The sequence below is a fragment of the Enoplosus armatus genome, chromosome 17, assembly GCF_043641665.1.
Source record: "Enoplosus armatus isolate fEnoArm2 chromosome 17, fEnoArm2.hap1, whole genome shotgun sequence".
NCBI classification, from domain to species: Eukaryota; Metazoa; Chordata; class Actinopteri; order Centrarchiformes; family Enoplosidae; genus Enoplosus; species Enoplosus armatus.
The window spans coordinates 16,884,053-16,911,269 of record NC_092196.1 but is presented as its reverse complement, the minus strand read 5'-3'; the positions used below and the strand labels follow the sequence as shown (position 1 = coordinate 16,911,269).

At 42.5% G+C, this 27,217-nt stretch overlaps 2 protein-coding genes across 3 annotated transcripts; both read right to left on the bottom strand.

Annotated features, from left to right (window-relative positions):
• Positions 1–1,351: 1,351 nt before the first annotated feature.
• Positions 1,352–16,029, bottom strand: aclya (ATP citrate lyase a). 2 transcript variants are annotated; one of them, XM_070922421.1, is made up of 27 exons: positions 15,871–16,029; positions 14,381–14,503; positions 12,846–12,908; positions 12,544–12,734; positions 10,720–10,799; positions 10,005–10,135; positions 8,674–8,792; positions 7,963–8,099; positions 7,810–7,871; positions 7,604–7,721; positions 7,342–7,496; positions 6,329–6,422; positions 5,829–6,003; positions 5,504–5,672; positions 5,316–5,420; positions 5,014–5,210; positions 4,849–4,930; positions 4,660–4,770; positions 4,412–4,539; positions 4,191–4,284; positions 3,857–4,011; positions 3,616–3,766; positions 3,385–3,528; positions 3,081–3,194; positions 2,896–2,978; positions 2,477–2,553; positions 1,352–2,388 (listed from the first exon to the last, which is right to left on the bottom strand). In XM_070922421.1, exons 1-27 carry the CDS (start codon positions 16,027–16,029, stop codon positions 2,294–2,296), a joined length of 3,312 nt encoding a protein of 1,103 aa, XP_070778522.1. In that variant the 3' UTR covers positions 1,352–2,293. The 2 variants fall into 2 exon arrangements, with proteins under 2 accessions (XP_070778522.1, XP_070778524.1); XM_070922423.1 differs by having other exon boundaries at positions 5,829–5,970.
• Positions 16,030–20,843: 4,814 nt separating this feature from the next.
• cnp (2',3'-cyclic nucleotide 3' phosphodiesterase) lies at positions 20,844–26,005 on the bottom strand. The gene is made up of 4 exons (XM_070923366.1): positions 25,966–26,005; positions 22,767–24,359; positions 22,499–22,626; positions 20,844–22,268 (listed from the first exon to the last, which is right to left on the bottom strand). The coding sequence occupies exons 2-4, from the start codon at positions 24,319–24,321 to the stop codon at positions 21,804–21,806; spliced, it is 2,148 nt and encodes a 715-aa protein (XP_070779467.1). The 5' UTR covers positions 24,322–24,359; positions 25,966–26,005; the 3' UTR covers positions 20,844–21,803.
• Between the last annotated feature and the right edge of the window lie 1,212 nt (positions 26,006–27,217).

Sequence of the window (27,217 nt, the reverse complement as noted above, 5' to 3'; positions counted from 1 at the left end):
TTAGCACCGTTTGTGTCAAAGTGATTGAAACGTCAGGAAACAACGAATGAGGAACCGACTTCAGCTTGGTAAACACAGACATAATCACTGACATGCGCAGTAGGTGAAAGGCGTAACCGCTTCGTTGACGTCGAGGTGTCAGTTCTCACTGCTGAGCTGAGGTCTGCACATGGTGAGAAACCTACTGACATGCATGCAGTTTGCTCAGCAGGTTTAGAGAAACGCTAACCACTCAAGCTTGCAATAAATGCACAGTCCCAGACCCCTTTGTGTATATATATAGACTATATATAATAATATAATTACAGTGGATATGGACGTCTAAACCACTGTACCACTATATATTTTTTTATGTGTCAATGTCTTGTGGTCTGACATTAAAACCCATCAAGTCAGACCATTTTACTTTCATTTGAATATTCTTATTGAGACAGGAATAGAAGGCAACTCATGACTTGTAATAGCAAGAAAAGCACAGATGTAATTAATAATAATGACGGATCTGTGATGCCAGTAAGATGGGGTGCACACATCATCATGTTATTAGTTACACCCGTATTTGACAAGTTAAAATGTCAAGAGACATTCACATCAATGCATAGTTGCATTCTAGATTTAAATCTTTATAATGTGTGTATTAAGCATGTTTGTGTTTACCTTAAAACAGCTGGAGTGAGTCTGAAGAGATAAAGGATGTGCAGAGTTGTAGATCTCAAAAGGGATCTAAAAACGGTCAATGTAACCCAACCCTAAAATAAAGCTGCACACACACTTTGTATTATTACATTAATTACATTTTATTTTACTCAATTACACAGTTGTCAACATACAACAAATCAGTACAGAGGCACATTCAGCTCACATTGAAACAGTTAAAAACAAATATTTTGAGATTTCTGGTTGTCCACAGAATTCTTCTGGTTTTGTAACAGTCAAATAAAAGATGACACTGGTGTTGGCTGCCACATATTTTCTTTTAGACCTCATAAATTGTGGGAAAATGTATAATTTTCTTTTGGGAGGATTGAAGAGGAGAGTCTAATGATTATGAGCAGACTGTCCACATAAAGTTTCTCTCCATTAGATACAAACAGCTATTTGAAAGGTGTGTCAAATTTCCTAAGGTGAGACGTGTAAGCTGTCTGCGTCACAGTAATTGGTTTTGTGCAAATAAAAAAAAGTTAATAGGTGGAGCAATATGTTTAACATTGGGTATGTTATGACATTAAAAACCTACTTTAACAGACAAATGAAACAACAGGATCTAACAATCTCAATTAATTCCAAAAATATGAAAATATATGATGGCATTCAACTGCTAAAATTATTTGTCTTATAGTGGTGACACAGAAATATTGTAATGGTAATTCTGTTTATTGTAATGGGATTAGTGCATTTATGTGAACAATATCAAGACAGTGAATATATAACCTTTTCCTAGCTAATTTCTCATAGAAGATGGCACGATAACTGCATCATGGGGCTTATGGCAAAAATGCCATCGTCCACTTAAATAACTGCAGAAACTCAAATTACATATTTATTTTTTTGTTCTTATGACTAACAACACTCGACTTTCATTTAAACCCTTTTAGAAAATACTCCCACATTTTCCAGCAGCTAAGAAAGCATACTTCCTGGGGAAAACAGCTGCCAGGACTGACTCATAAAATGGTCCCACAACAGTAAGCAGGCTGATGTTTCATTTTGGCCACTGTGTCAAAAACATTAGAGAAACCTTTACACAACATTGTACCATTAATACACATATACATGAATAAAGCTCTGATCTACAGTATGTTCTCATATCATAGGTGTTATTGCACTACATGTTCACCCCTCGTAGCAAGCTCATGACTCTCAAGTGGCACAATGAAGAGAGCTGCACAGAGACACAATAGTCTGGGATACAGACACACATGCTTGGTTAATACAACAATGGTGTAATATCTGGGGGTAAATAACAGCACTTCACTAGCCATGAGAGTGGTGGTGGTCAATAGTTGAATAATCTGTCCCTTGTATACCTGATTCATCCTCAAATCTCCCCAACACATTGTCTGACTGGAGCTTCACAGTTTAGCAGGTTTTACTAATGTTCACAGAACTGCAGCACTAACAGGTTTCCAAAACTAAAGACATACTCTGTTTAATATTTGCAATTTACAGCTATATTAATAGGAACATCTTCCTTATATTATACCACTGCTTTGAGGTGAAAGATCACAGTATGGGCACGGAATTGACGGCTGAGGTGACAGAAGACTGACACTCTCTGGTTTAGTCCCTCTGGTTACATGGACATGTGTTCTGGCAGCACATAGGAGATGTCATCCCAGGGGTGGCGATACAGACCCTGTTTCAGCCTCTTCTGGTCCAGGTAGTGTCCTGAGGAGATAAGAAAATGAGGGATTGGTTGTCATAAAAAAGGTAAAGAGTGTCTGCATCTTGCATTATTACAGCAGAAATTACTCACCAATAAATCCCATGCTGCGTCCCAGGACAAAGATGCCATTCAGAGCTCCAATTTCCACAAACTCATCAGCCTCATCGCTGTGGTGGACAACAAGGATGAGAGTTAATGAATTTAAAAAACATGGCTGCAAACAATGTCAGCACAATACTACTTATTTAGTGCATAAACTCAAACATATTGACGATGAGTAAAGTACAGGCTGACGCTTTTATTTCAGCATTAAGTAGTAATTGTTAGTATGGATAGAAAGTTTCTATACAAGGATTCCTTGTAGTCCCAGCATTTCTTTCCACCTATTTATTATATTTGGCTCAAAATGACTCCAAGGCCCAATATAGTAAAAGTGTCCCTTTTTAAGAGAAACAAGGTGTAAACTGTATAAAAGACATTGTAAAGGTGGCCAGTATCTATTGGCTCACCGTGTAAAACCACCACAAGTCCTGAGCAGGTCCACAAAGGCCACACCGATGAAGCCATCCACATTCAGGATCAAATTGGGTTTCTAATATGACAAAATCAACACACAGGGAAAAGAGGATCATGTTATTTAAAAATGTAGTATCCCGCTATTTGATAAAGGCTGTGAATGTGAATGAAATCTTACTTTGGACGTGGTGATCTTCTCTACATCGAGAGCGTAGTCCAGCAGCTGGGAGGAGGGGAAGTGCTGCTTCACAAAGTCCTTCAAGATCTGGACTCTCATGTCTGGATTGTTAATCTGGGGATGCACAGATAATTCCCTTTCATTCAAAATCTTCCCCCTCCTGTCAATCTCGTTTTCCTCCATCTCTAGTACTTTATATGACATTTCTAGCCCCAGAGCTCTCTTTTACAAAAGAGCTAAACTGATTCAAAGATCATTCTGTTGCTGGACACACATATGTATGGTAAGGAGGCGTGGTACTCACCGACTTGACTCTGTGTCCAATGCCCATGATCAGCTTGCCATCCTTCTTCATCTTGTTAACAAACTCCATGGGCAGCATGCCGCTGTCAAAGGCCTTGCTGAACTGCTTTGCTGCAGCATCCAGAGCTCCCCCAAAGCGGTCACCCTGAAAAGTGACAAAAAGGAATATGACATGCTCATGGTGGACCTTTGCAGGTCAGTAAATAAAGTACATGAATCACAAGTGTCTTACAATGGTGAGGAGGCCGGAGGTGAGGCTGGAGATGAGATCTTTTCCAGCTCGAGCACAGACAATGGTGTTGTGGGCACCGGAAACAGCGGGGCCGTGATCAGCAGTCACCATCAGGCACATCTCAATGAACTGGCAGGCGTACCTCGGCAACCTGCACACAAAGAAGGAAACAACAATGGTCATGTGGTTCAAGGATTTCTCAAGAGTTTGTTTATCACAACTGCTGAGTTAAGAGGCTGACCTCCTCTGGAACCAGAGGAGCCCCAGAGTTCCTCCCAGGCCTATTTCCGACTTGAAGACCTCCGTGATGGGCATGCCTGCGTAGATGAGCTCCTGACCCCTCTCGTCACAGATACTGGTCATGAAGGAGGCAGGTTTACGGATCAGACCCAGCTCCTGAAGGGCAAACAGACACAAGAAGAATAAAGGAAACAATTCACTCCATGCATTCGTTTTGATCCAGCCATCTCATTTTAAAACAATATGCTTTGTTTCAGTTTGGTTTTGCTCTCATCTCATAGCTAAAAGCTTGATTCGTACTGATCTCATCCAGGTGTGTTGAGAGGCATACTCACTCGTGCCCAGGAGTAATCCATTGGCACAGTGGGAGGAGGCATCTCTTCAGCCGGCTGGATAACTCCTTTGGCAACAAGGTCATCATACACAGATCTGCATGGGTGAAAAAGACACAGAAGAGCGTAAGATGAGCTCAGGGATCATTATAAAAGAATAGGAACAAACTCATCTGAACATTTATGTTTATTTATGTTATGAACTGAAGGTATAAATGACTGACTTGATGATCTCTCCCAGCTCATCAAAGCTCTTGGGGACGAAGGCACCCGCCTCCTTCAGAGCACTGTTCTTAGCTACTGCTGTCTCAGAGGCCTGGTTGGCACAGGCTCCTGCATGGCCGAACTGAACCTGGGGGGGGCAACATGGGTCAGACATGTCATTAAAACGGTTATTAATTCCTTGAATATCTCATTATGCAGCTGCCTAATGGGGCCTGTAATGCACCAGACGCTACATCTGCCCTCTCACCTCTGAGGAGAACATGGTGGCACAGGTACCAATACACCAGCACACCACTGGCTTTGTGATCCTGCCCCGCTTAATAGCCTCACAGATCTTGTACTCCTCTGTGCCTCCAATCTGAAGAAGACAGATACAAGATGTAACAAATCGGTTTAAAGCTGCAGGCACCAGTGTGTGTGTAGATGAATCCCTCACCTCTCCAAGTACAACAATCATCTTCACTCCAGGACTGTCATGGTAGCGGAGCACATGGTCGGTAAACACTGAGCCTGGGTATCTGCAGAAGAGTCCAAAATTACGCACCAATTCAAACCCACATGCTTACATACGATAAATATACGATAAAAGACAGTTACATACCTGTCCCCGCCAATGGCCACACCTTCAAACACCCCATCGGTGGTGCGGGAGATTATGTTGTTGAGTTCATTGGACATGCCGCCTGAGCGGGACACGTAGGCCACACTGCCTGGACGATAGAGCTTGGAGGCGAGGATGTTATCCAGCATGCCTCCTGTGTTCCCGATCTTGAAACAGCCTGGTTTGATTCCTCCAACCTGGACAAAAACACACACACACACACACATGGAGATTTTCTGGTATGCTCAAACAAAAGAACACAGAAATTGTGTAAATCCAATGAGAAGTGAAGCAAGACGAACGGTTGCTGGTCCGATGATTGTAACACCCTTCTCATCTGCGGCCTTGATGATCTTCCGGGTATGGGCTTCAGGAATTCCCTCAGCGATGATGGCAATGGTGTGAATCTGAAAGCAATGAATAGGAAGACTTAACAAAATGGTTCTAAAGTGAGGTACCTTACAGATGGTACAGGATGATGGTGCATTACCTGTGGGTACTGCATGGTCTCCATAGTGCTATCAAAGGCCGAACGCAAAGAGGCAAAGTTGATGAGCACGTCCACATCTGGGTGCTTCTTCATGGCGTCACTCATGTTCTTATACACAGGGATGAGGATCTCCTTATGGCCCCAATAGTACTTCTGCTTGTGGTCACCACTGAAAGGCAGCCGTGCAGAAAAGCATTTGTCACACAGTGAAGGGCACCGTTTACTTAAGAGATTTTTATTACATTAAATGGACAATTATGGTCCATTACACTGACAGCAGCGCAAAGCAAACACAAACTAAAGAGGAAGGACAGAGCACACTTACGTGAACGGGTAGACCATGGCTGCGACAGAAGGCTCATCTCTGGAGCAGACGTAGTCAAAATCCATCATACCCTGTACCGCCCGAGTCTGCATTCCCCACACTATGGACTTGGTGTGTTTGCTGAAGAGGGTAGTTGCCTTGGCTACAGGGAAAGGAAAGCTGTTACAGATAGACACTGAATACCAGGTCAAAATTATACTATTTCTTCCTCTATTTTATAGAAACAAATATTTAGTATTAAATCAATATTTCACACAAGTGCACATGAACATCATACATCAGTACGCTGGACTTTGAGTTTGGACTGCAGGCTCCCCTGCTGTCCAAAGGGGGAGCTATAATACCTAAACTCAACCATGCATGATCACAAGGCTTCTGCCCATCATGCTGCTCAGCCGGGGACCCATGTATGAAAACACACCAAAGCCTCAGCATTCACAGTGCAAATATTTCCCAGTGCAGTGATGTGTGTGTGTGTGTGTGTGTGTGTGTTTTCTCACCAATAGGAGCTCCAGCTTTGGCCTTCTTGGCTGGTGAGCTCTCAGCTCTGGCTCTGTTTTCAGAGAAAGAAGCTGTTCTGCTGGATGCTGGGGTCTGAAATTGACAAAAAAAAAAAAAAAAAAAAAAAGAGTGTAAAGATTCAGTCTTTTACTCTGCTATGCATACTTGTAAAAGTTTGTGTGCCAATGAGGACAGCTCTGTTGAGAACAGATCCGCTTTAACTATAAAAGCTGGCAAAACAGTGGCCCTTTATGTTTTAGGGGCTTGATAAAAGAGCAGGGTATCCACAAAAATCAGGTGTTTTATAAAGACATCACCGCCACACAAGTTACACAGTGAGTCTATTTTTTCATGCCACTGACTACACAAGTGGAGCTTTGTGAAGGATGACTCACTGGATTTTAGTGCGTCACACTGGAGACTTTCAGCTCTAAAACAAAAGCTTTAACAAAAACTGGTCATATAATTTTAGAAAAATTCATTATTTTTGTTTCAGACTTTGTAATACTTTTACCTTATCTGTACTATGTTGTATTATAGTACTACTACCTATAGTATATATATATATATATATAATATTCTATTTCTCATTTTTCTATCATATCTACCACTACATTTGAAGAGAAACACATACATGCATGTATGTGCACACATGTGCAGACACATACTCACTCGCTGAAAGCCTACTATGCACCGCAGTCTTAATGGATGCCTCAGGGCAGTCGCAGTGCGTTACTGACCGTGGTCTCACGACTGTTTGAGTGAGGGCAGTGCACAATGCTCTGCGATGCTCTCATACAAAAGAGCCATTGGGCTTCTGATAATCTGGTTCACTAGAAGGACAAGACAGTAATAACTGAAACAGAGGCTGTGGTATGCAGGTCTTCTGCTCACTCTGCCACTAAACTGCACCACACTATTGGCAGAGTTGATGATGTAAATTCACAGCACAGTGAGCCGACACAACACCATGACAGCCTATTTGTCTCCGTGGAGTCAGTATGTGTCATACCGATGTGCTGCCGCTGGAGTTGAGGAGGAAGTTGGCAGTGTGGGCAGCAACTGGAGGCTGGTTGGGGATTGGCCGGTGGCCCAGTGCCATGCCAACAATGGCAGTCATGTGAGTTTCTGTGCCAAAGACATGGATGGGGATTCCAGTGGTCTTGCCTGAGGAGAGCAGACAGAATTAAGTGTATGAAAATCAGCAGGTGCTTGGGGATAAAAATGCACTCAACACATGCTTTTATACTTAGCAGACAGAAGTATAAACATACCAACTTCTCCCATCACTCTGAGCCCTTCCTGGTAGTTGGGGCCTCCACGGCGGACAAAAATGGTGACCTCATGCTCCTTTAGTGGCCCCTGATAGTCTCTGATAGCTCGAACAATCCCCTAGCAAAGACGAGCATATGCTCAGTGAATAACTTGATATTGAGTAAGTAATATTAAGGCCACTACATAAACTTATGCAATGCTGTACCTTAAATGTTGCTGCTACATTTGTGAAGTTGGCAATGCTTCCCCCAATGATCAAAACCTTTCCTGGAAAACATTATGATGGAAACATCATTTTAGGAAAAGTGTATACCACTTTGAGTATACACAGAAAGTTTGGACAGAGCAGGTCTCCTACCATCAGGGTGCTTCTCTCTGGTCATCAGAGACAGGATCGTCTTGGCGTAGTCATAGGTCTGCTGTTCGCTTGGTGCTCCTGAATACTCCCCATAATTGGCCAGCTCATTGACGCCACCGAGGTCACAGATCGTGTCACTGGGAGAGTTTTACATTAGTCACCCACACCGAAGAAATAGCAATAGCAACAACAGCTGTGTGTCTCTTATCTGGTGGTAGCCCAGCGTTCCAGCTCCAACAATGAACAAGGTTTTAAGAAAATTAGATTATCATCAACTTAAACTTCAGAATGCACTAAACCTTAAAATGCACTTTTCCCATCTGTTTTGAATTAATATTGCACGGCAAACAGACACAACAACTTAACAGTGCACAGAGGGAATAATTAGTCATGCTTTACACCCCCGACAGAAGGTGGAGTGACGGAGACACAGCTCATTCCTCCAGACTCTCACTAAAATGGATCTGAGAATCCAGCTGAATGGGCAGCGTCTGAGCTGCTGCACCATCAGTCTCACTACTGCATCACCGGCATACTAAACCCAATTATGCTTAGTGTGATCAATGTAATGAAGATAAAGTCAAGGGACAATTCAAGCAACCAGAAGGAAACTTCCAATTGGATTATTTCAGATACATGGCTACTGGCGTCTTATTTATTCAGGCTTTGTTTTATGTAGTTTGGTCTTGCTCTGGCACTGTGATTAGGTACCTGTACACCACTGAGGCACCTCCTCCTGCTACCATGGTCCAAATCCTGCCTTGGGGGTTGAGCAGGGTCAGTTTGAGACTGGCACCGCTCTTGGCATCAAGGTCAGCAATGTAGGCCTCCTGCAAAAGTAAAAGAAAAGGTCAATGAAGAGGTGAGCGACAGGCTATGCTACAGAGGTAGGGGTGTGTGTGTGTGTGTGTGTGTGTGTGTGTGTGTGTGTGTGTGTGTGTGTGTGTGTGTGAGATTGCAGCCTTAATCAGAGCAGGACTTGCACAAGCACCTCTCCAGCTGGCCACAAGTCATTGCCTGTGCTTGCATTGGTTTTAAAGAGCTATTAATTGGAAATATTGTAGAAATATTAGAGTGATGTGATGTGCATCAGTGGTTGTTGGTGACAGTCAGGGCCACAGCTGGTGGCTGAGAGTAAAAAAAGCTCCCAATCAAAGGCACCCGCTGTCCCTCATCTCCACTCTAGACTCACAGCAGTCCAATTAGACCAGCCCGTCTGGTACACAGACAGTCTGTCTCAAACGAGCTCCTACATGCATCAGACAAAAATAGAAGTCCTGTATACACAAACACTTTACAGACTACTTTCTTTATTTTCCCCCACAGTATGTTTATTATTGAGATCTGTCATGCAGGTGATTTAATTATATTCTTCAACAGTAGACAGGTTTTGAGAAGACTTAAGAATAGCTTCATAATATGGGTCTTTAATGTTACCGTAAGCCTAAAAAAAAAAACCTCTCACATCTTATTACAGTATACGATGTCAACATATTCTTTATGCACAGGTCTCTGCCCAGACGACCTTTACTCTTTAGGATGTCTCTCTGTCGCCATACCTCTCCACAATGAGTCATAAAGGCTGATTAACAGCTGTGTGTTGATACTGCCCCTCCTCATTAACTCCACAGGGGGCAGCTGGGACACGGGCTGCTACAGAGCAGAAGCAGCAGGTAAACCCACTAAGAGTTCATCTTCTTCAGGCTGACAAAACAATGTCTAGGTCATAGTTTACCCCATTCATCTGAGAGTTAACTGTAAATAATTTAATCCAAATGACGTTATTCGTAGTGGGCCTTGGAGATACACATCTTATCATCTTAGAAATGTAGAGTTGGGCCATAACAGACATTTTGTGAATCTAATTTGAAGTGACAAGAATCAGTCTGAGTTACCTCTAAGATTGTTAATTTGCTCAATTTACATCCTACTCAACACCCCCAGTAAGCTTTTTTCCTTTTTGGAGAAGAACATCAGCTATTTGTTGCTGACAGATTGAAATCGGATGCTTTGCTAGCTTCGTCTCTCCAGTCCCTCCTCACCTCAGGATAGGCCTCCCTGCCGAAGGGTGGAGGGAACTCCACGTCGCCCCACTTGGCCTTGCAGATATAGTCAGCTGTGGCATCGACCTTGGCTGCCATGTCCAGCACGTATACTCCATCTTTTGTGACCACTGAGAAGGAAAAAAAAAAAACATTTACAAACACCCACCTACTGTGAGTCACTATGTTAGCAGAGAGCCTGAGCTTTAAATGGGTCATGGAGGACCGTGCTCTGGCACAGGCGGCCACAACCTTCCTGCTGTCCCTGCAGGAGGTGGAAGGAAAGTGAAGATGGGGAAGAGGTGGTGTGACATCAAAGCAGGGAGAGCCAGTCTCTGCAGCCCTACCACATCCACAGGAATAGCTGCCAGAGGACATGTACTGGAGCCCAATTACTCCATTATGAACACACACTGGCTTCATCAAACAGCAAGTGCATGAATTATTTAATGGTTCCTCCCTCAGTGTTAAAAATATGACAGAATCAACTTCTGCCTCTTGGTTTCAAGATGATGTTTTATTAAGCATTGATGTTTTCATAACCAATTTCCCTTTGATGTCCCTTTTACAATTTCATAATCTGATAATATATTTATGAATCTGTGTTGGAATAAAGTGAATATGCCATCACGACTGCTTGTTCAGACACAGCACATCAATGTATTTGGGGATTTGACAAAAACAAACTAATTAACATAAACAAAAACCAACGTACCGAGTGGGTTGATCTCCAGATATGTGAAGAACAGGTCCTCATACAGGTTAAAGAGCCCAACAATGAAGCTGGCCAGGAGGCTGCAGAGAGACAACATTCAACACATAAAACTCTCATCCTTCGTCTGTTGCTGCGGCAGCAGAATGATCTGTGGATGTCTGGTTATGAGGAGTTATAAATTACATTACAGCTGAAACCAAAGAAAATTAATCTGCAAATATTTTGATAATTGACTAATCATTTGAGTCACTTCAAGCTTAAGTGCCAAATATTTGCTGCTACCAGCTTCTTAAATGTGAGTATATTCTGCTTCTCTCGGTTTTATATTATTGTAAATTTAATATTTTGCAGTTTTAGACTGATGGTCAGACGAAACAGTCAATTTGAAGACGTCACCTTGTGCTCTGGGAAATTGTAAAAATGTAATCATTAACTTGTTAACTGAATACACAGATGCCCATTTCAAGATCTTCTAACTTGCCAAACATTCACAGCATTGCAATGCAAAACTCATACACATACACTGTTTTTTCAGTGGTCATGGTCAGCATGGTCATTATAATTCAAACCATGACAAACTAACAAAAACAGGCAACATCAGTGAAGGATTGTTAAAGCCGAGCTGGACAGGAAGCAGTCCACCTGTAAATTAGCTGCAGACTGCGTTGCTGTAGAGAAAGAAAAATCTAATTTACTTCCTCCTTCACATGTCAAAACAGAGCAGACAGGAGTGGGGGGGGGGCGGTATTTTGCTCTCCTCTCCTGCCTGTCAGTTGTGCAGGCAGCTCAGAGCCCTTGTAACCACGTCAGCCTGTTGTCAGGACTCCGACTGGCCCGTGGGGGGAAAACTGTGACCGAAACCCCAGTGAGTCAGCGCTCCATGTCTGCGTCTGATGGGAGGGCAGGAAAACTGGCCGAAGCCAGCGTGAGGAGAAGAGTGTGTGGGGTGAGGTGGTGAGACGGGGTTGGCAGAGTGATTTCTGGGGAGCTTCTTCAATGTCAGCCAAGACAGCGAGCCTGGACAGACTCACAAGAGCACTGCTGGCGAGATGGATAGGAGGGGTTGGAGGTGGGAGGGTGGGGGGGGGGCACTGTATCATACCCATCAAAATAAACGGACGTGCTCTGAATGTGGATGTATTGTAAAAAAGGCTGGGGGCGGAGGCTGATCGAAGAAACGCCAAGCAGAGGAGGGAATTTGTCATTTGTCTAATGGAAACCCTCCACCCATCTCCTCCTGCTCCCCCCACATTTACTGCCAATATCAAAGTGCTTTCTCTTACTTCATTTGTGTCACACTTTGGTCAGGAGTTTAATTATATAATGGAAAATGTCCATTTTCTTTTTGGGGTCTTTTTTGATAGTTTAGTATTGAGCTGCCTCAATACGTTGGCAGTGATATAACAGATTATTAATAATAGATGTCACAAAAGCAAATCATCGTGAGTTTGCACATTTCCGTTGTCTTTTGATCTTCAAATACCCTCGACTGTGCTCTAGAGAGCCTGAGGTATATCTGAGTATGTTCTTTAACAGGGCACACATTGTTCAGTAGGTACTGAGTTACTGCTTCAAAATAAAATCCCTTTCATTTGTCACTGGAAAAGTTCGTCATGCATTCTTTCATGGCACATATGAGCTTCGACAAGAACACTTGTTTAGATTAATGCAATCCAATATAATATACAAAAAAGCAATTCATAATTCTATTAAATATGAAGCTTAAATAATTAGATTTTAGTGGGGAATGTTATCACAGAGCTCGTGGTTTAACTCTCAAAGCTTTTGAATATGCACCACAAATACTTTTTCCATCTAACTCACGCCTTCTTGTCGTTGGGGACGTGGGTCAGCAGCTCTTTCCTCACAGAGTCCTCGCTGATCTTTTCATCCACTCCAATTAGCAGCTTCTTCGCCTTGGCATCCACATCTCCCACATCCACCCCTCCCTCATGGTGAAACAGCACATAGTCGCCCTCCCGGGTGGCGTAGATGCACACGTAGAACTCCTCCTCCTGAACAATGGGCCGTTAAAATGACACACGTCAATAACTAATCTCTAGTAGCAGTGATAAAGTGTAAAAATTGAGGATGACTTAGACATCAATGTGTAATGAGCGCTTTACCTGCTTATGGGGGACAAATGGCTCGATGAGGAAGTTCTTGAGGACGCCCTTGGCTTTTCCTACCTGAGGATCAACAAAATAATTCTCTTAAGGATATGAAATGCTTAGCAGATAAAGAATCAGAGAGGAGCAAAACAGCATATTAGAAAGACACTACAGCATCTCACTGGTCATAAGACTGTGGGTGTTTTCATATGAATGCATCATTCCCCACAAACATACTTCCTGTACTGGTGGGAGGGGGGGGGGTATATTTAAGGTATAATAAAAACAACACTTTGCACAAAAGTAAAAAGGAGACACGTTGAGAAGAGGGAAAAAGAAAATGGCGTTATGTATTACTCCAGGCAAAGCCCCGCTAACACAGCCACAGCTCATTTGGTGAAAGCTGTCATCGTTCGTCTGTTAAAGGCCACCAGGCACAAAGTAACCAGGGACTGGCAGAGAGCAGCCAGCCGGAGAGAACACAGCAAAATAATACAAAGGGAGAGAGGGAGTTGTCATTTTGAAGAGTGCAAATAAAAAGGACTGTGATGATGGGGGGGGGGGGGGGGGGGGCTGTGGCCGATTCAGATAAATGAATCGACACCTCCATTACTGCCTCACAGAGAAAAAAGAATTTATTTATAGTCCATGAATAACTCATGAAGAGAAAGGAAGTGAAAGGATATGTAAAGTGTAAAAGTGGTTCTATTAAATAAAGTTATTCATAGCCACTTGTTCCTCTAAACAGATAAGCTCACAGGCAGCTAAACAAAACTAAAAGTAGACTCGCAGTAATTAGTAGTCAGTTGATGAAACACAGCTTTCTTACCCATTATAGGACCAAGAGGTTGCATTAGGTTACAGATTTCTGCTACTTTAATGCATTTTTTCACATTTTTAGGGTCAGAAATGTGTGTTTGTCCACAAAGTACATCTGATGGTAATTTATCTGCACACCAACTTTAAACTCTAATTAAATATTTCTACTCTTTAGAGGACAATTAAGATAACAGCCTACAAGCTGAAACACTGTCCACAATACAGCTGTGGCTTCATTTTTTTCTTATTTACTGCCACTAGCAGCTGCTGACAGTTTCATCTCATCTGTACACACACACACACACACATAACTTGTGTTTTGGTTTATGAGGCAAAGCCGCATCTCGGCGGCACAGTGATGGATCTGCTGTGCTGTGGATCTGCTGACTGGATAGATGGACTGACTGTTTATTCACTAGCAACGCACGCCTCAGCTGCCTGGACTGATTTACTACCAGTGGACTGATACTGAACCCCTCAGCAATCTGGGCAGCTGTTTAGGCAAACATACATCAGGTAAAAACTAAAAAAAAAAAAAACACAAACCAAATGCATCAATGCAAAACTGGCCATGAGGGTGAAGGAAAGGGCAACAGGAGGCAGGTCTGAATAAAGCACTGGGGTAATATTGATTGAAGGAGTGTTCAGCAAAGTGCACACTCTCAAACAGAAGGGGTGGGTGGAGGTAATTGGCTGAGACATAGCAGAGAAGGAGAGGGTGGATGACGTACTGTCGTCTCTTTCATGAGGCGGGACTTCAGCCACTCTCTGACGCCGTTCAGGTCCAGGTTGACGCCGACCAGGCCCAGCTTCCCTCGCCTCTTTATCAGCTGGTCGGGCTTCACCACCAGCCTCTGGAGGAGGAAGATAGAAGATGGTCTATTTTAGCAAAACCAACAGGCACCTACACTTTGCCCAGCTTGTGAAAATGTAATTTTGAGGACTTTCACTTAAGGCTGAGACTCCACAGTGCATTTGATATATTCAAGTTTATTTCAGAGCACAGAAGAACTGAAACTTCTGAGATGTGAATGTTTGCTAGTTTTCTATCATAGTAAAATTAGTATTTTGGGGTTTTGTCCTGACAAAACAATCTGAAGTTGTCGACTTTGGCTTTAGGAAATTGTGATGGGCTTTTATCACAGTTGTTTTTGACAAATGATTCAGCAATTAGAAAATTACTGGCAGATTAAAGTTAAAGGATCATTAGTTGCAGGCCTAGATTCAACAGACCGGTTTCAAAGTCAATCACAAAGCAGGAATCCAGCACTGAAATGTTTTCCATAATTGCATTTGAAAAACTGCAAAGACACATAAAACTTCAGGGATGATGGTTGTTCATTCTGTCATCACTGAGAGATATCTGGGTCCATCATCAAATCCTACATTCCCAAATACTATCTATCACCTGGAAGTTGAGGTGAATTATTATTATTCAAGTAGGAAGCTCTCATATCTTTCCCCTCTGACGCAAACACAAAATTACATCTAACCCCCACCGACTGAACTCGCTTCCTCTCACTTGCAAGTCCGATAAAGACAATGACTTATGACAGTGGACCCATTAGTATCTGGGTGCTCGCCAGTGAGCAAAGAAAGAGGGGGCGGAGGGTGAAAGTTAATGCAATTTCCTAATCAATTCTACCGCAGCACATATCTCCGTGTATCTGCCCTCTACATCCTCGTACCTTCTAAATAAAAACCTTCAGCCGTGAGGGAGACTGGGAGAATGACATTTTATCTTGCAAGATGAGTCACAGAGTAATTCAATTAACTTCTATTACTGCCCGTCTATCTGCTACTGCTTCGCTATGAAGAGCAGTGAGAGTTGACCTGAAAGCAGAACCGTCTGTGCAAGAAATCCTACCCTAGCTGAACTCTGACCTCCCCGTCGAAGGGCAAGGGAGAATTCATGAAGAATCAAAGAGAAAAGAGCTGTTGTGTTCTCTTCTGCATTTCCACCAAGAATATAACAGAGCTGCTGGATCCCTCTGCTGTCTGTGACGTCTGCTAACAAGCGCCAGGAGACCACTCTGCTGCCTGCCGGAGTAATCGTCTCCATAAAGAGGAGATCATTTTCCACAAGCTTAAGGGAGACGGTGCTTTAGGCATTTATGGGCTATAAATTAGTAATATAACAAACTGACTGTTCACTCAGCTCAAGAAAATCTTACTTCATCATCCGCATGCAACTTTTTCACAGCTGGTTCTTCTGCCTCACCTCTGTGAGCAGCCACGGGTGCTCTTGTGCCAGTCGGTCAAAGTTGGTCTCAGCCGTCACGTTGGCATAGCGGAATCTGTTCTGGATAGCCGCCGATGTGCAGATGTGCTTGTAGAGGAACTCCTTTCCCGTCTGCTCGGAGATGGCTTTGGCCGACATGACTGCTTAGGCTAGACTGGCCTGAGAGGAGGTGTAGAAGGGGAGATGGGTGAATACAGAGCAGATAGAGAGATGTGGAGAGATGGCTGAATACGAGCACAGGAGTTTAAAGGGCAACACGTTTTTACTGCTTTCTGAATTCATTCAAGATCTCCTTTATGAATAAGAAAGACAAAAACTCCGTGTTTGAAACGGTCTGGTAATCAGATGACTGAAAGACAGCTTTGTCATTTGTATTTTCCATGAATTGTGTCAAACACTGGGGAAAAGAAACGCCCTGACAGAATGAAGAGAGACTGCTAGAAAATCAGATTACATACTAACTGCAGATTCAGGACTTCCATCCTGCATCTACACAGTCAGGTTTTTTTAGCTTGTTTCATGCTGAACCCAGCAAGACACAGACAGGGAAGCCAGTGAAGCTAAATCCAACACGATTAGCCTCGGTTGTTTGACCGGCACACTAATGAGGTAATTGGCTCTTATTTGCCACTCAAACAATCAGATTCATGCTGGAGCTACAGCAGAGAGTGTGCAGAGTGTAGTAAGTGGACTCGAGCCACCAGCAGCCTACAACTGCAGGGAAAAAAGAATCCACGAAAGTCACAAGTTGATCTGATGTGACAATGTGTGTGCAATTATTAGCAGTACTGGAAAGCAGAACCGGCATGCAATGATAGGAAATTGATTTTTGGTGCATGGACTTCCTTTAGTGGATGACGTGACAGCAGTAAATCAATAACATGTGATAGCATCTATAAATTTTATTGTTAAAAGGGAGAAGGTGTGACCTTTACACTTTGGCCATAAGCGTCACTCAGTGCCGTCTTCTCCAACAGGACCAGCACACACAGCTCACAACAGGACGTCAGGGTTTGTTTGTAAAAACAGTGATACTCAATCATTTCTTCCTACCAATACAGCTAATATTAGTATATATTAGTATCAGTCCAAAGCCAGAAGTGAAGGTAAATTCCACTAATGAGAACTGTCATATAAACAGTCCTATAAAACTATTCAGAAATCAAAACTCTTTACAGCTGTTATTTTTCTGGAGGAGACACGTAATCATGTGTCTTCAGTAACCAAGATATCAGGAAAAACAAGTCAATTAATTACATTGTAATTCATAGTTACATCTCTTGCAAAAATCTGTTGTAGCCAATAGGATTGTTCCTTCGCTGAACCTATCCCTGATGTTTGCCGTTCCCTTGTTACACGCAAGCAAACACCATTTTAAACTCCATCCTGGAATCTAGCACCTTGCTGTCGCTTCGTCTGATCGGCAAGAATATACTGAACATCTTGCAGAAACAAGCGTTTACGTTTGAATCCACCCGCAGATTCAAACTTACTGCAATACCAGCATAACATGTACATCTGGCTCGCCTGTAATGTCTTCAGTTTCACTGATTAGGATTCATAAAAGAGGTCATAACGAGCACAAAGTAATTCCCTTCTCACATTGATCTGATCTGACTTTAATCTCAGATCAAACAAATATAAGAGTTCAAACTGAATTCAAGTGTCCTGTTGTTTTTCTGCATGATTCTTTTATGCGACGCCAGCTGTTACACACACTGGACCAACCACAAGTTAGACTGTCTATCACTGCTTCTACCTCAAATCAAACGTACATCAGTATTGGGGAATGTGGCTTATTAAGGCTATAAAATACCACGACTTTCACTAATAACCACCTCACCTGAGTCAGAGCTCAACAACCACTGTGCATCATGTAACCTTGCTGGGATGGCACACCTGCCCTGCCTGTTTCTTCTAAGTGGTTCATTAGGCTGAAAGCCCTGATGTCGGCTCAAACAGGACTCCCTGTTCTACACTGCAGCCCTGGCAGCCATTTCTTAAATGGATTAATGGGACTGTCATGGACCTTTCTCACTATTGATCATCGTCCCTGAGTCACCACAGCGCTGGCTCCAGGAGGAACATGGTTTATCCAAAGCTCACACAGGTTCCATATATCATCCACTTTCTCCTGTCAGAGGTATTAAATATCACCGCTTCCAAACAGCGATAATCTCAGTTCAGATGACGCACAATAATATTTAAACACAGGGGGGAGATGGATGGCTGGGGGGGAGGCTGGAGGATCTAAATCAGGGTGCACAATCAATCAAATCAAACAGACAGTTGGATAAAAAAAAAAGAAAAAAGAAGCCATAAACGATGAAAGTTGTAGCATCATATTCACTTTTGACCTACTAACTTACAAAACCGAACCTGCCTGAGAGAAACGAGTCCCCCAACTGTCTCATTCATTTACAAACCGGTCAGACAGCAATGCCATTTTGGCAAATATCCATATCACCATTCAGAGAGAACTTTTAGTGATTAGTTACTCGGACTTCTTAATAATCATTATGTCGCAAGAGTACAGCTTTAACGTGCGTTATGGTGGACTGAGCAGTTTCTACTTGTTTTACCTTTTTTTTGTCAGAGAGAGAGACACACAGAAAGAGACAGAGAGAGAGTTGGAGGGAGTCGTAAAAAGTAAATGCTTATAAAAAAAAACAAAAAACAATAAGTATTTTACCTGTTTTGTGTTTTTTTTCTTCCTTTAACGGCTCTGGAAGTATTTTGTGGTTGGACGTGAGAGTTTCCTCGGCAGTGCTGCTCCACTCTCGCCGGCTGTGGGAAGCAGAGGTGCCTCAGCGCAGAGCTTCCTGGGAGTTTTGTCTCCATCGCCCATCTGCCGATAGGCTTGGCTGATGTTTCCTGGCCTCTGATTGGTTCTTTCCACACCATGCTCTATTGCTGCCTTCAGGGACAGTGGGAATTATTGGAACTACGCGGTGAGACGCACACGAAATAAAGCAATGGGAAAAAGTCATTTTTAATATTGTTTTCTATATTATATTCATATATGGATCATATTTAAATGTAAGCGTGCTTAAAAGACATATCAACATTTGTAAAATGTTATTATTTTATGAGTTTCGGGAATTTGATAATTAAATACAGTAAATGCTTGTGTAGCAGAGGTAAACTCATTGCAGCAATTGTAAACATAAAGCAGTTTTGCAGTGGTTGAATGTAACTAAGTACATTACTCAAGAACTGTACTCAACTATCCATTTGAGGTACTTGTACGTTAGCCGAGTGAAGGGAAATATTGTACTTTTTACTCCACTAAGTCACTTTATAACTTTAAAGATTTATTTTAAAAGCATATGATGAGCTTATAAACTATGATGCATTATAAAAGATGAACATTTTATAGCAGTATATAAAATAGTTAAAATTAGCTCAACCTTGACCAACTACAACAGCAAAATGTTTCTTACAGTAATAATAATGATATGATATAATTTAAAATAATAAAAACACCTACATTTGTCTGCATTAAATACTTTTACTTTTGCTATTGTTACTGACGTACTTTCACAAGTAGCATTTTGAATGCATTACTTGTAATGGACTATTTGTACAGTGGGGTATTGCTACTTTTACTTAAATACAGGATCTGAATAATTATTCCATTTTTGAATTCTGATTTCTTGTAATAGCATTTGATCAATGCAGCACTTGAATTTCCCCCAAATTTCATGTCAGATTATTGGACAAAATCAAAACAAGAGATTCCGGGGAGTACTTGAAGGTATCATTAGTTTCTTCACACTGCTCTCTCTGACACACACACACACACACCCATGCACACACCACTCATGGAGAAAACAGGACAATTATGCCCCGCTGACGTTGATTGGTTGACATTGTTCTTTATCTATACAGCGACCAATGAGGAAATCACTTGATGTCGCACACAACCATCACATCAGTTTGACACCCACCATCCTGCAGCCGCGGTCAGCAGAGTGACATGTGGAGCACCAGTTCATGGTCTTCCACCAGTTCATGGTCTTCCACCTGCCCTTGACCCGGGCCAGTTGGCCTACTAGCGATTTTTAGTTTGGAAGATGTTGTGGAGAGTAAACCTCGTTGTTCATTTTATAAAAAGACTTATTCCAGTTAATGGCGTTAGTAGCAAACAGGCTTCAGTTTTGTGATAATTAGTGATTGTGTGGCAACTGTGGCTGTTACCTGATGAGAAACCTTACAAAAGTTAAAATCATATAATGCACAAATGCAATGATGTAAGCATTTGTGAGTGCATAACAAAACATAAGAGAATGACAGTAGAGGAGTGATGCAGCAGTTAGAAGAGTCAGAAAAACTAATAATAGTGACAGCTCTGTGTAGTAGTTCTGGTGGTTACATATCTCTTCACTGCTGCTGTTTTTGTTTTTTATTCTTATTTTCTTGTGTATTTGTGTTTTGTATGTCATTTAAGCTACTGGATGCCTAAATGTCCCTCAAGATCAATTAAGTATTAATGAATCTAGCTAGCTAAATGTAGTGTGGATATTACAGCCGAGCACTTTCTCCACCACAGGCAGACAGTTATCACTTGTGGGCGGTCTAGGATACATGTTTTAACTGTGCCAGCTTCTGATGCAAGGGCAAACTGAAGGGAGAGCAGACAAATTGTGCAATCCAGTCTGTGGTACAATGTTGTAAAATACAATATTTGAATAATCCTGAGGGAGATGTCTGTGTTGAAGCCAATGCCGACACAATGAACAAGATGCTAATTGAGGTTAAATGTATAAAACTTTACCATAAATGTCTTCATCAGCTCTGCACAAGGGATGAGCGCCCTCTGCTGGTTTACAAGGTCAACTACAAGTGCAGGCTGTGAGAAAATGACCATGTGCAGATAAACTGTCCGAGCTATCAGCCTGCATGCTAGTGACCAAACTGCATTGATAGTACTGAACAGACGGCAAATTGCATTACTGGAGCAAAGCATGTTCTTTTTTATTAAGTGTACAAAACAAGTGCAAAAATAGTGATTCATAAGAGCTACACAAAGTAGGACTTGCCCTTCAAAAATTACAGTCACAGAGGATACAAATCGAAATGCAATACATGAAGTGCTGTTCAAAGAGGATAAAAGGGATCAATGGTGCAGTCTTGCGTAGTAGAAAAGATTGCAAAACATGGACAGAGATTCACAGCATTTGATAAGTACTAAGTGCAAGCTGCTGAAACAAATGCCAAACTCATCAGCAATCTCCCTTTTTAACTATGCACAGCGCAAAGACTTTACAAGGAAGGACCTCTATAAATGACATTCATTCTAATACACTTAATCAAATAGATAACTTTGGCCCATATGCTATTGTAACAATTACTTCCTAGGCTGCTCGCACACACACACATGCACAGAAATGACGGCTAATCTTTTTAAACTTACAACTAAGACAAAGGAAACACCAGACAAATTCTGTTGAAGCGGCAGACGTACTCTTAGCAGGTCAGAAACGTGTAACTATGTTGATACCGTTAACCTGGGATGCATGCAATGAAAGTACCTAGTTTTTGTATATCTGAATACTGAGAGAAACTGACATGTATAGAAGAGGAAAGCTAAGTTTTAGATAACTGTGGAGTTGTGGGAGGAGGCTATACTACTGTAGTCTAAAACCGCAGCTAACACCTCAGCAAATAGCCAGGTACTGCAACTCTGGCACTGATATGTGAAACAAGATACTGAACGTTAACAAGCCTAACTGGATTGAAGGCATCTTGGGTTGTGGTGCAAATCAACAGTAAAAAAGGCACACAGCTTGTGGATTTAGGGTGGCTACAACTGAAACCCTAAACACTGCACAAACACACAAACCTTGCACAGAGTAAGCCTAAGTTTTAATTCACCAGTCATCCCGGCCACACATCCCCACGTTTGCCATTTACAGTATGGTGCACTTTTGCTTCTTTTTCTTCTCGGGTTCTTTTTTGGTCGGCTCGGGCTCCTTGCGCCCGTAGAAGCTGGAGAAGCAGGCTGGGGAGCAGATAGGCTCCCTGAGACTGAGCAGCCACCTTCCTTCGCCGTAATAGGTCAGCGAGCCGAGCTCCATCTCCTCCACGAGCTCCCCCTGCTGGCCTTCCTGCTGCAGGGCCAGGATGTCAAGCAGATCCAGACCTGTTTGAACTGGCTCAACACCCTCTGCACAGCCTAGAGTAACGTGGGCGCGGCTTCCCAGGGGCAGGGAGGCAGCTGCAGGGACAACAGACTCTGCCTCCTTTTCGGCATCGGTGGGCCACAGCAAAAGCTGCTCCTTGGTGAGGGACACTCTGGCACCAACAGTGCGAGGAGTGACAAAGAGAGCACTCAGTGACAGCTCGAACGAAGAGCCATAGGACTCTTTAACAGCCTGGAGAGTGGGGAGAAGGAAATATCACAACACCACATTTTAATCGAATCAAACATTACACTGCTAGGACGTTACTGTTTGAAATGTTCACACAATGCATGAAATAAAATGTAAAGTGATAAATTAACATGCCAACAAACATCACCAGATTTATATTAATATGATCACTTACTGCAAAAGTAAAAAAAAAAAAATCTATCGGTAAACAATTCAAATGAGCAGTTTCTTACAGGATTCTGTGCATACTCTTTGGCACCTTCTGCTTTTCCATAGTCACAGAATTTTGCAGTGCAATGGAGGGTTCCTTTGGCTTGAAAGTACTGCTCCAAATCCACCTCCTTCTCAGGTTTCCCAGTGACTGTAAATACAAGGCAAGGTCAATTACATCTTAGTCATGCCAAAGATTTTAGATATAGAAAGAAAAAGACTTAATATTTCTCACCGGTGCATTCATCTTTGTAAAAAAAAGAACCAAAACACAACTTTAAATACACTCACAGTCAATCAAGTGTTTCTTGAAGGCCTCCAAGGTGTCCAGCGTTTTCAGAAAGTCCATTGATGTGCACCTGACCTTGTCCTGGACGGAGGAGAGAAGAAACCAGCCAAAGTAAAGTGGAAGGGACATTTCCTCAAGTGGACCTCTCATGGCTTCCAGTTGGGCCGCCTCTAGTCCACGCCGGGTCTTCTTGATCAGCTGTGCTACATCTCTGCTCCATTCAGTATGTGGCTCCAAAAAGACGGTAACAAGATGGTGTTGCTCGGCAATCTCCCCCAGGCGGGCCAGCCGATCCTGGGTGTGGTTGGTGTCATCCACCACTATCAGCAGAGAGGAAGCGGTTCCTGCACTGCAGCAGGCCACCACAGCTTCATCCAGAGCCTTGAATCCATCCACAGATGATTCTGGATTCTCTGGCTTCACACCGTGGTCATCAGCACAGACGACGGTGCACTGGTCTTTGTAGGCGTCAGCTATGGCACGTGCCAGGAAGCTTTTACCGCTTCCTGGAAGGCCTCTGAGGACAACAAGGGTACGAGAGGTTCGCAGGGCGTCTTTGGTTTGCTCCTGTTCCAGGAGGGCAAAGGACAGGGAGCCAGATGCAGGGACTGTATCCTCCTCCTTCTGAAGCTCAGCATCATTCTTCTCAGATTTATCGTCACCTTCTGCGGCCGCCTCAGCTCCCTTCGGAGTGTCAGACTCAACTGATTTTTCCGGTTCAGCTTCAACCTTCACATTTCCTTTTTCAGCGGAGGCCTCCTCCTTTAATAACACAGCGTCTGTGGGCTTTTCTGGGGAAACATCTGCCACCAACACAGTCTTTGCTGGTTTTTCCTCTCCCCCCTCCTTCAGAGGCTCAGCTGTGACATCATTTTCTGCCACCACCTCTTTGTTAACTTCTTCTGCTCCAGTATCCATTTTAGTCTGCAATTCTGTTTCAGTTTCCACTTGTTCGGACACCTTCTCTTCTTGGCTGGGTGGTTGTGTGTCCACGGGCTGCTGCAGTGTGGTGGGTTCAGGTAATGTTTGCTCTTTTAGTTCAGCTTTTGCAACTGATTCTGCCAATTTCTCTGGCTCTGGTTCAGGGGCACTGTCTGCCAGAGGTGTTTGCACAGGCAAAGGCTCTGGGTCATTCTCTGGCACAGGCTGCTGTTCAGGCGGGATGTTTTCTGGTTCTGTGTCGAAAGCTGCAACTGGGTCAGAGATCTTTTCAGATGACTCATCTGCTTCTGGTGGTGCCACCGCACCAGGCACTGACTCCATTTCAGATATTTCTATGGGCAAGCGCTCCTCAATCTCCATTTCTGTTTTCTCCTCAGACTGCGTAACCTTTTCTGTCACAATCAACTCCTCCGTTTCTTTCAAGTTTATGACTTCTGTATCGTGACCATTCACTGCCAGCTGCTCGGCCTCTTTATCAGCAGCTGGTGTCTTCTCAGGCTCTGTGGATTCCTCTGGTGTCTCCAATTTTGACACAACCTCTTTTTCCATTACAGTCTCCTCTGGCTGTGGAGTCTCTGACGCATCTAAAACCTCACCGCTGATTTCAGTATCCATGTCTGGCTTAAAGTCTGACTTCACACACCACCATGTACCTTCAATACAAAATTAAAGACAAAGAAACTGTTTATTTGGACCAATGATGACCGAATTCATCAAACCTATAAACACATTCAAGCTTCAGCAAGTACAGGATCCTACGATTCAGTTACTCCAACACTCATCAAATGATGTCAGAAAGATGTTGGATACATACCAAGACTGGAGAATGGCGTTATTCATGTATCCATTTTTCCAATTATGATTCTGTGCTACAACATATCTCTAAATTAAATCTGACTGAAATGGATTTTGATGGACCCCGTTACATGTTGGGCTTGGCAGAGTGCTCTAGTTTTAATCATAATGATGATAAAATTGGATCTTTAATGGTTGACAGTCTGATTTTCTAGATGAAAGAACTTGTGAATACGCTCCAAGTACTATCACTTTCACAGCATTTTTTCAGACCACAAAATCAAATCGTTTTTTTAAAGATTGTGGCAAACAGGAAGTTACCCAATATTCAAGCTTTAAGGAAGAGTGTAGTTTTGGGAGTGGATCCTTTTTATACAGTACATATTATTTTTAATAAATTCTGGATGTGCGGGAGGTGGACACAGTATCATATTCAATCTAAAACAATTCAATACAACAACTTTAAGCTATAATGTCCATTTTTGTTCGGTAGGGGTGTTGTACTCTAGTGCGGGTGGTGGCATTATTTTGGCACTACAGCTCATCCAAATTTTTATTTCCATGTGTTCAAATCTTAAAGACAGTAGTCCAGTGATACAGACACACAAGCATGACTGCAAATGCAAAATACTGCATTCAGACCTTGCATTGTTGCATTAACTGCGCCGGACCTTCCCAGCAAACATAGACAAAGGGCAGTTATGAAAATGGGGGCATCGCGGAAAAGTGAGATTGCTTCACAGAGCATCCACCTCCACCGTGTGGCAGCTCGTGTCTCATGCCAGTCGGGTTTGTTGCTAAACGCGGTATTTAACAGATGTGTGAAACCACATCGTGTCATGAGACAGAAGGGGAAGCAGTCACAACACAACAACAAAGACATGAAACACAGTATTTTTACAGATACAAATACACAAGCACCGAAAGCAAACAGACGCAAAACTGGGACAGATCAACGCTTTCAGGCTGTAACTGTTAATGAATAACTATTCAACTCCATCTCATCGGTGATGGCAGCGAGGCACAGTGGCAGTAAATGGCGCAGTGAGTGAGGGGATGGTTTTTTTTTTTGTTTAAGCCAAGTTTGGACTAAATACATTAATACATTCAATGAACTAAGAACAGGAATGATTAAAATACGTGTCGAAGTGAGCTCAAATGTTGTTTCGAACAGAGAAAATCGATTTTGTTTGAACATTACATTTTATTAAGTGCACAATGTGGCCGGGCGGGGAGTGGCGTGCACACACCGTTAGCACGCCAGACAAAAACAATTTAGCCTGGCAGTCCGAGCATCTGGCTACAACATCACCAGCCACAGCGCCACGTCTAAGTAAGTTTGATGTTTATACGAGCCGATGCGGGACACTGGAACAACTTCTTTTAGGCTATCAGCGTAAAAATAATCTGTTCGAGATGTGGCGTACAGCACGAAGGGCTTTGTTTGCTAAAATGCCAGCTTACCGGATACGCTGCAGAGGAGCTGTCGGTGGTGCCGCTGACCACGCGTTTCTCTCTGGATACAATGACAAGGCAATCCTTGGCACAGACACGCACCCGCTTCAAAAGGAAATTCCCGGGAACGCGCAACTGGGCGTGGCCACGGACACGCCCCTGAAGACCGGAAGGACGCCGCTGGAGAGAGAAAATAAATAAATAAATACATTTTGCACAATCCCTATGTTGTGAGTTGTTTTTTTAATGTATATGTATTTATTTTTAGATCACCAGTAGAACATCAAAACTAGGCTACAAAAATAGAATAAAGTAGCATAAAATATAATATGTAATGTTAATATTTAATGGAAAACAATGTCTTGCCTCGCCACCTCATGTAAACTGATCTTTTCTTCTCAGAAGTTGCGTTAAGTTTTTCTTATGTTTTCAGTTAAAATATGCACAATATCTGAATAAAGTTGGATGTTATTTTACTTTATTTCTATTTTATATTCTTTTTTGTCTTGTTTGTATGTGTATATATATATATATCGGTATACATCTGTGCTGAAATAAAGACTGTACATTTTATTTTTTCCATTTTACATGATTTGCCATTTTTCAGCTCCATGTCTATTTATTAATATGAGGTCACTTCATATGTGATGCCACTCCTATCACAGCAAGTAGGGCTCACACACAGACAGAAAGACTGCAGTAGTTTAGATTTACACACGGAAATGTATCAGGGACATTTTCTCAAGATGCTTGCTACTATGCTCACAATCATTATCAACATCTCAGACAATGACCAAAAGTTGTAATTGTTCCATCTTTGGTCTACACACAACAAATCCACTGATATCAGTGTGTGAACCCTGCAAGAAGCAGTCATCTGTGTGTAAATCACACCATGAATGCCTTGTGACAGATGTAAGAGAGGTGTAACAAGAGGAAGTTGATGCAGCAACTCTGTGTGGGGAACTCTGAAGTTATCAAAAGGGACTTCATGGTTGGCAGGTGACAGTGTGTGTGTGGGTGTGTCAAAGTGTGTGATACAATTCCTCTGTATTTTGTACATTAAGTGACATATTTTCTAGATGTTTAAATAGAAATCTGGCAAAAATGCAGCCTCACAAATACATTTGGACTGTAACAGAAAATAATAGCATTTGTTCTTTAGAAGTAATTCTGTAAAGATAGAGCAGGGTGTAGGGGCTTTTAAACACTTCACCACAGACATGTTTTTACTCTTCATATCTATAACCTTGTGAGATTA

Coding starts and splice junctions, on each gene's coding strand:
- cnp (XM_070923366.1), bottom strand. CDS start 24,321: ATGGATACTGAAATCAGCGGTGAGGTTTTAGATGCGTCAGAGACTCCA. Junction 22,627..22,766: donor CAAGAAACACTTGATTGACT/GTGAGTGTATTT, acceptor TTGTATTTACAG/TCACTGGGAAACCTGAGAAG. Junction 22,269..22,498: donor AAGAGTATGCACAGAATCCT/GTAAGAAACTGC, acceptor CCCACTCTCCAG/GCTGTTAAAGAGTCCTATGG.
- aclya (XM_070922421.1), bottom strand. CDS start 16,029: ATGTCGGCCAAAGCCATCTCCGAGCAGACGGGAAAGGAGTTCCTCTAC. Junction 12,909..14,380: donor GCCTCATGAAAGAGACGACA/GTACGTCATCCA, acceptor GTTGATCCTCAG/GTAGGAAAAGCCAAGGGCGT. Junction 4,012..4,190: donor TGGATTACTCCTGGGCACGA/GTGAGTATGCCT, acceptor TTTGCCCTTCAG/GAGCTGGGTCTGATCCGTAA.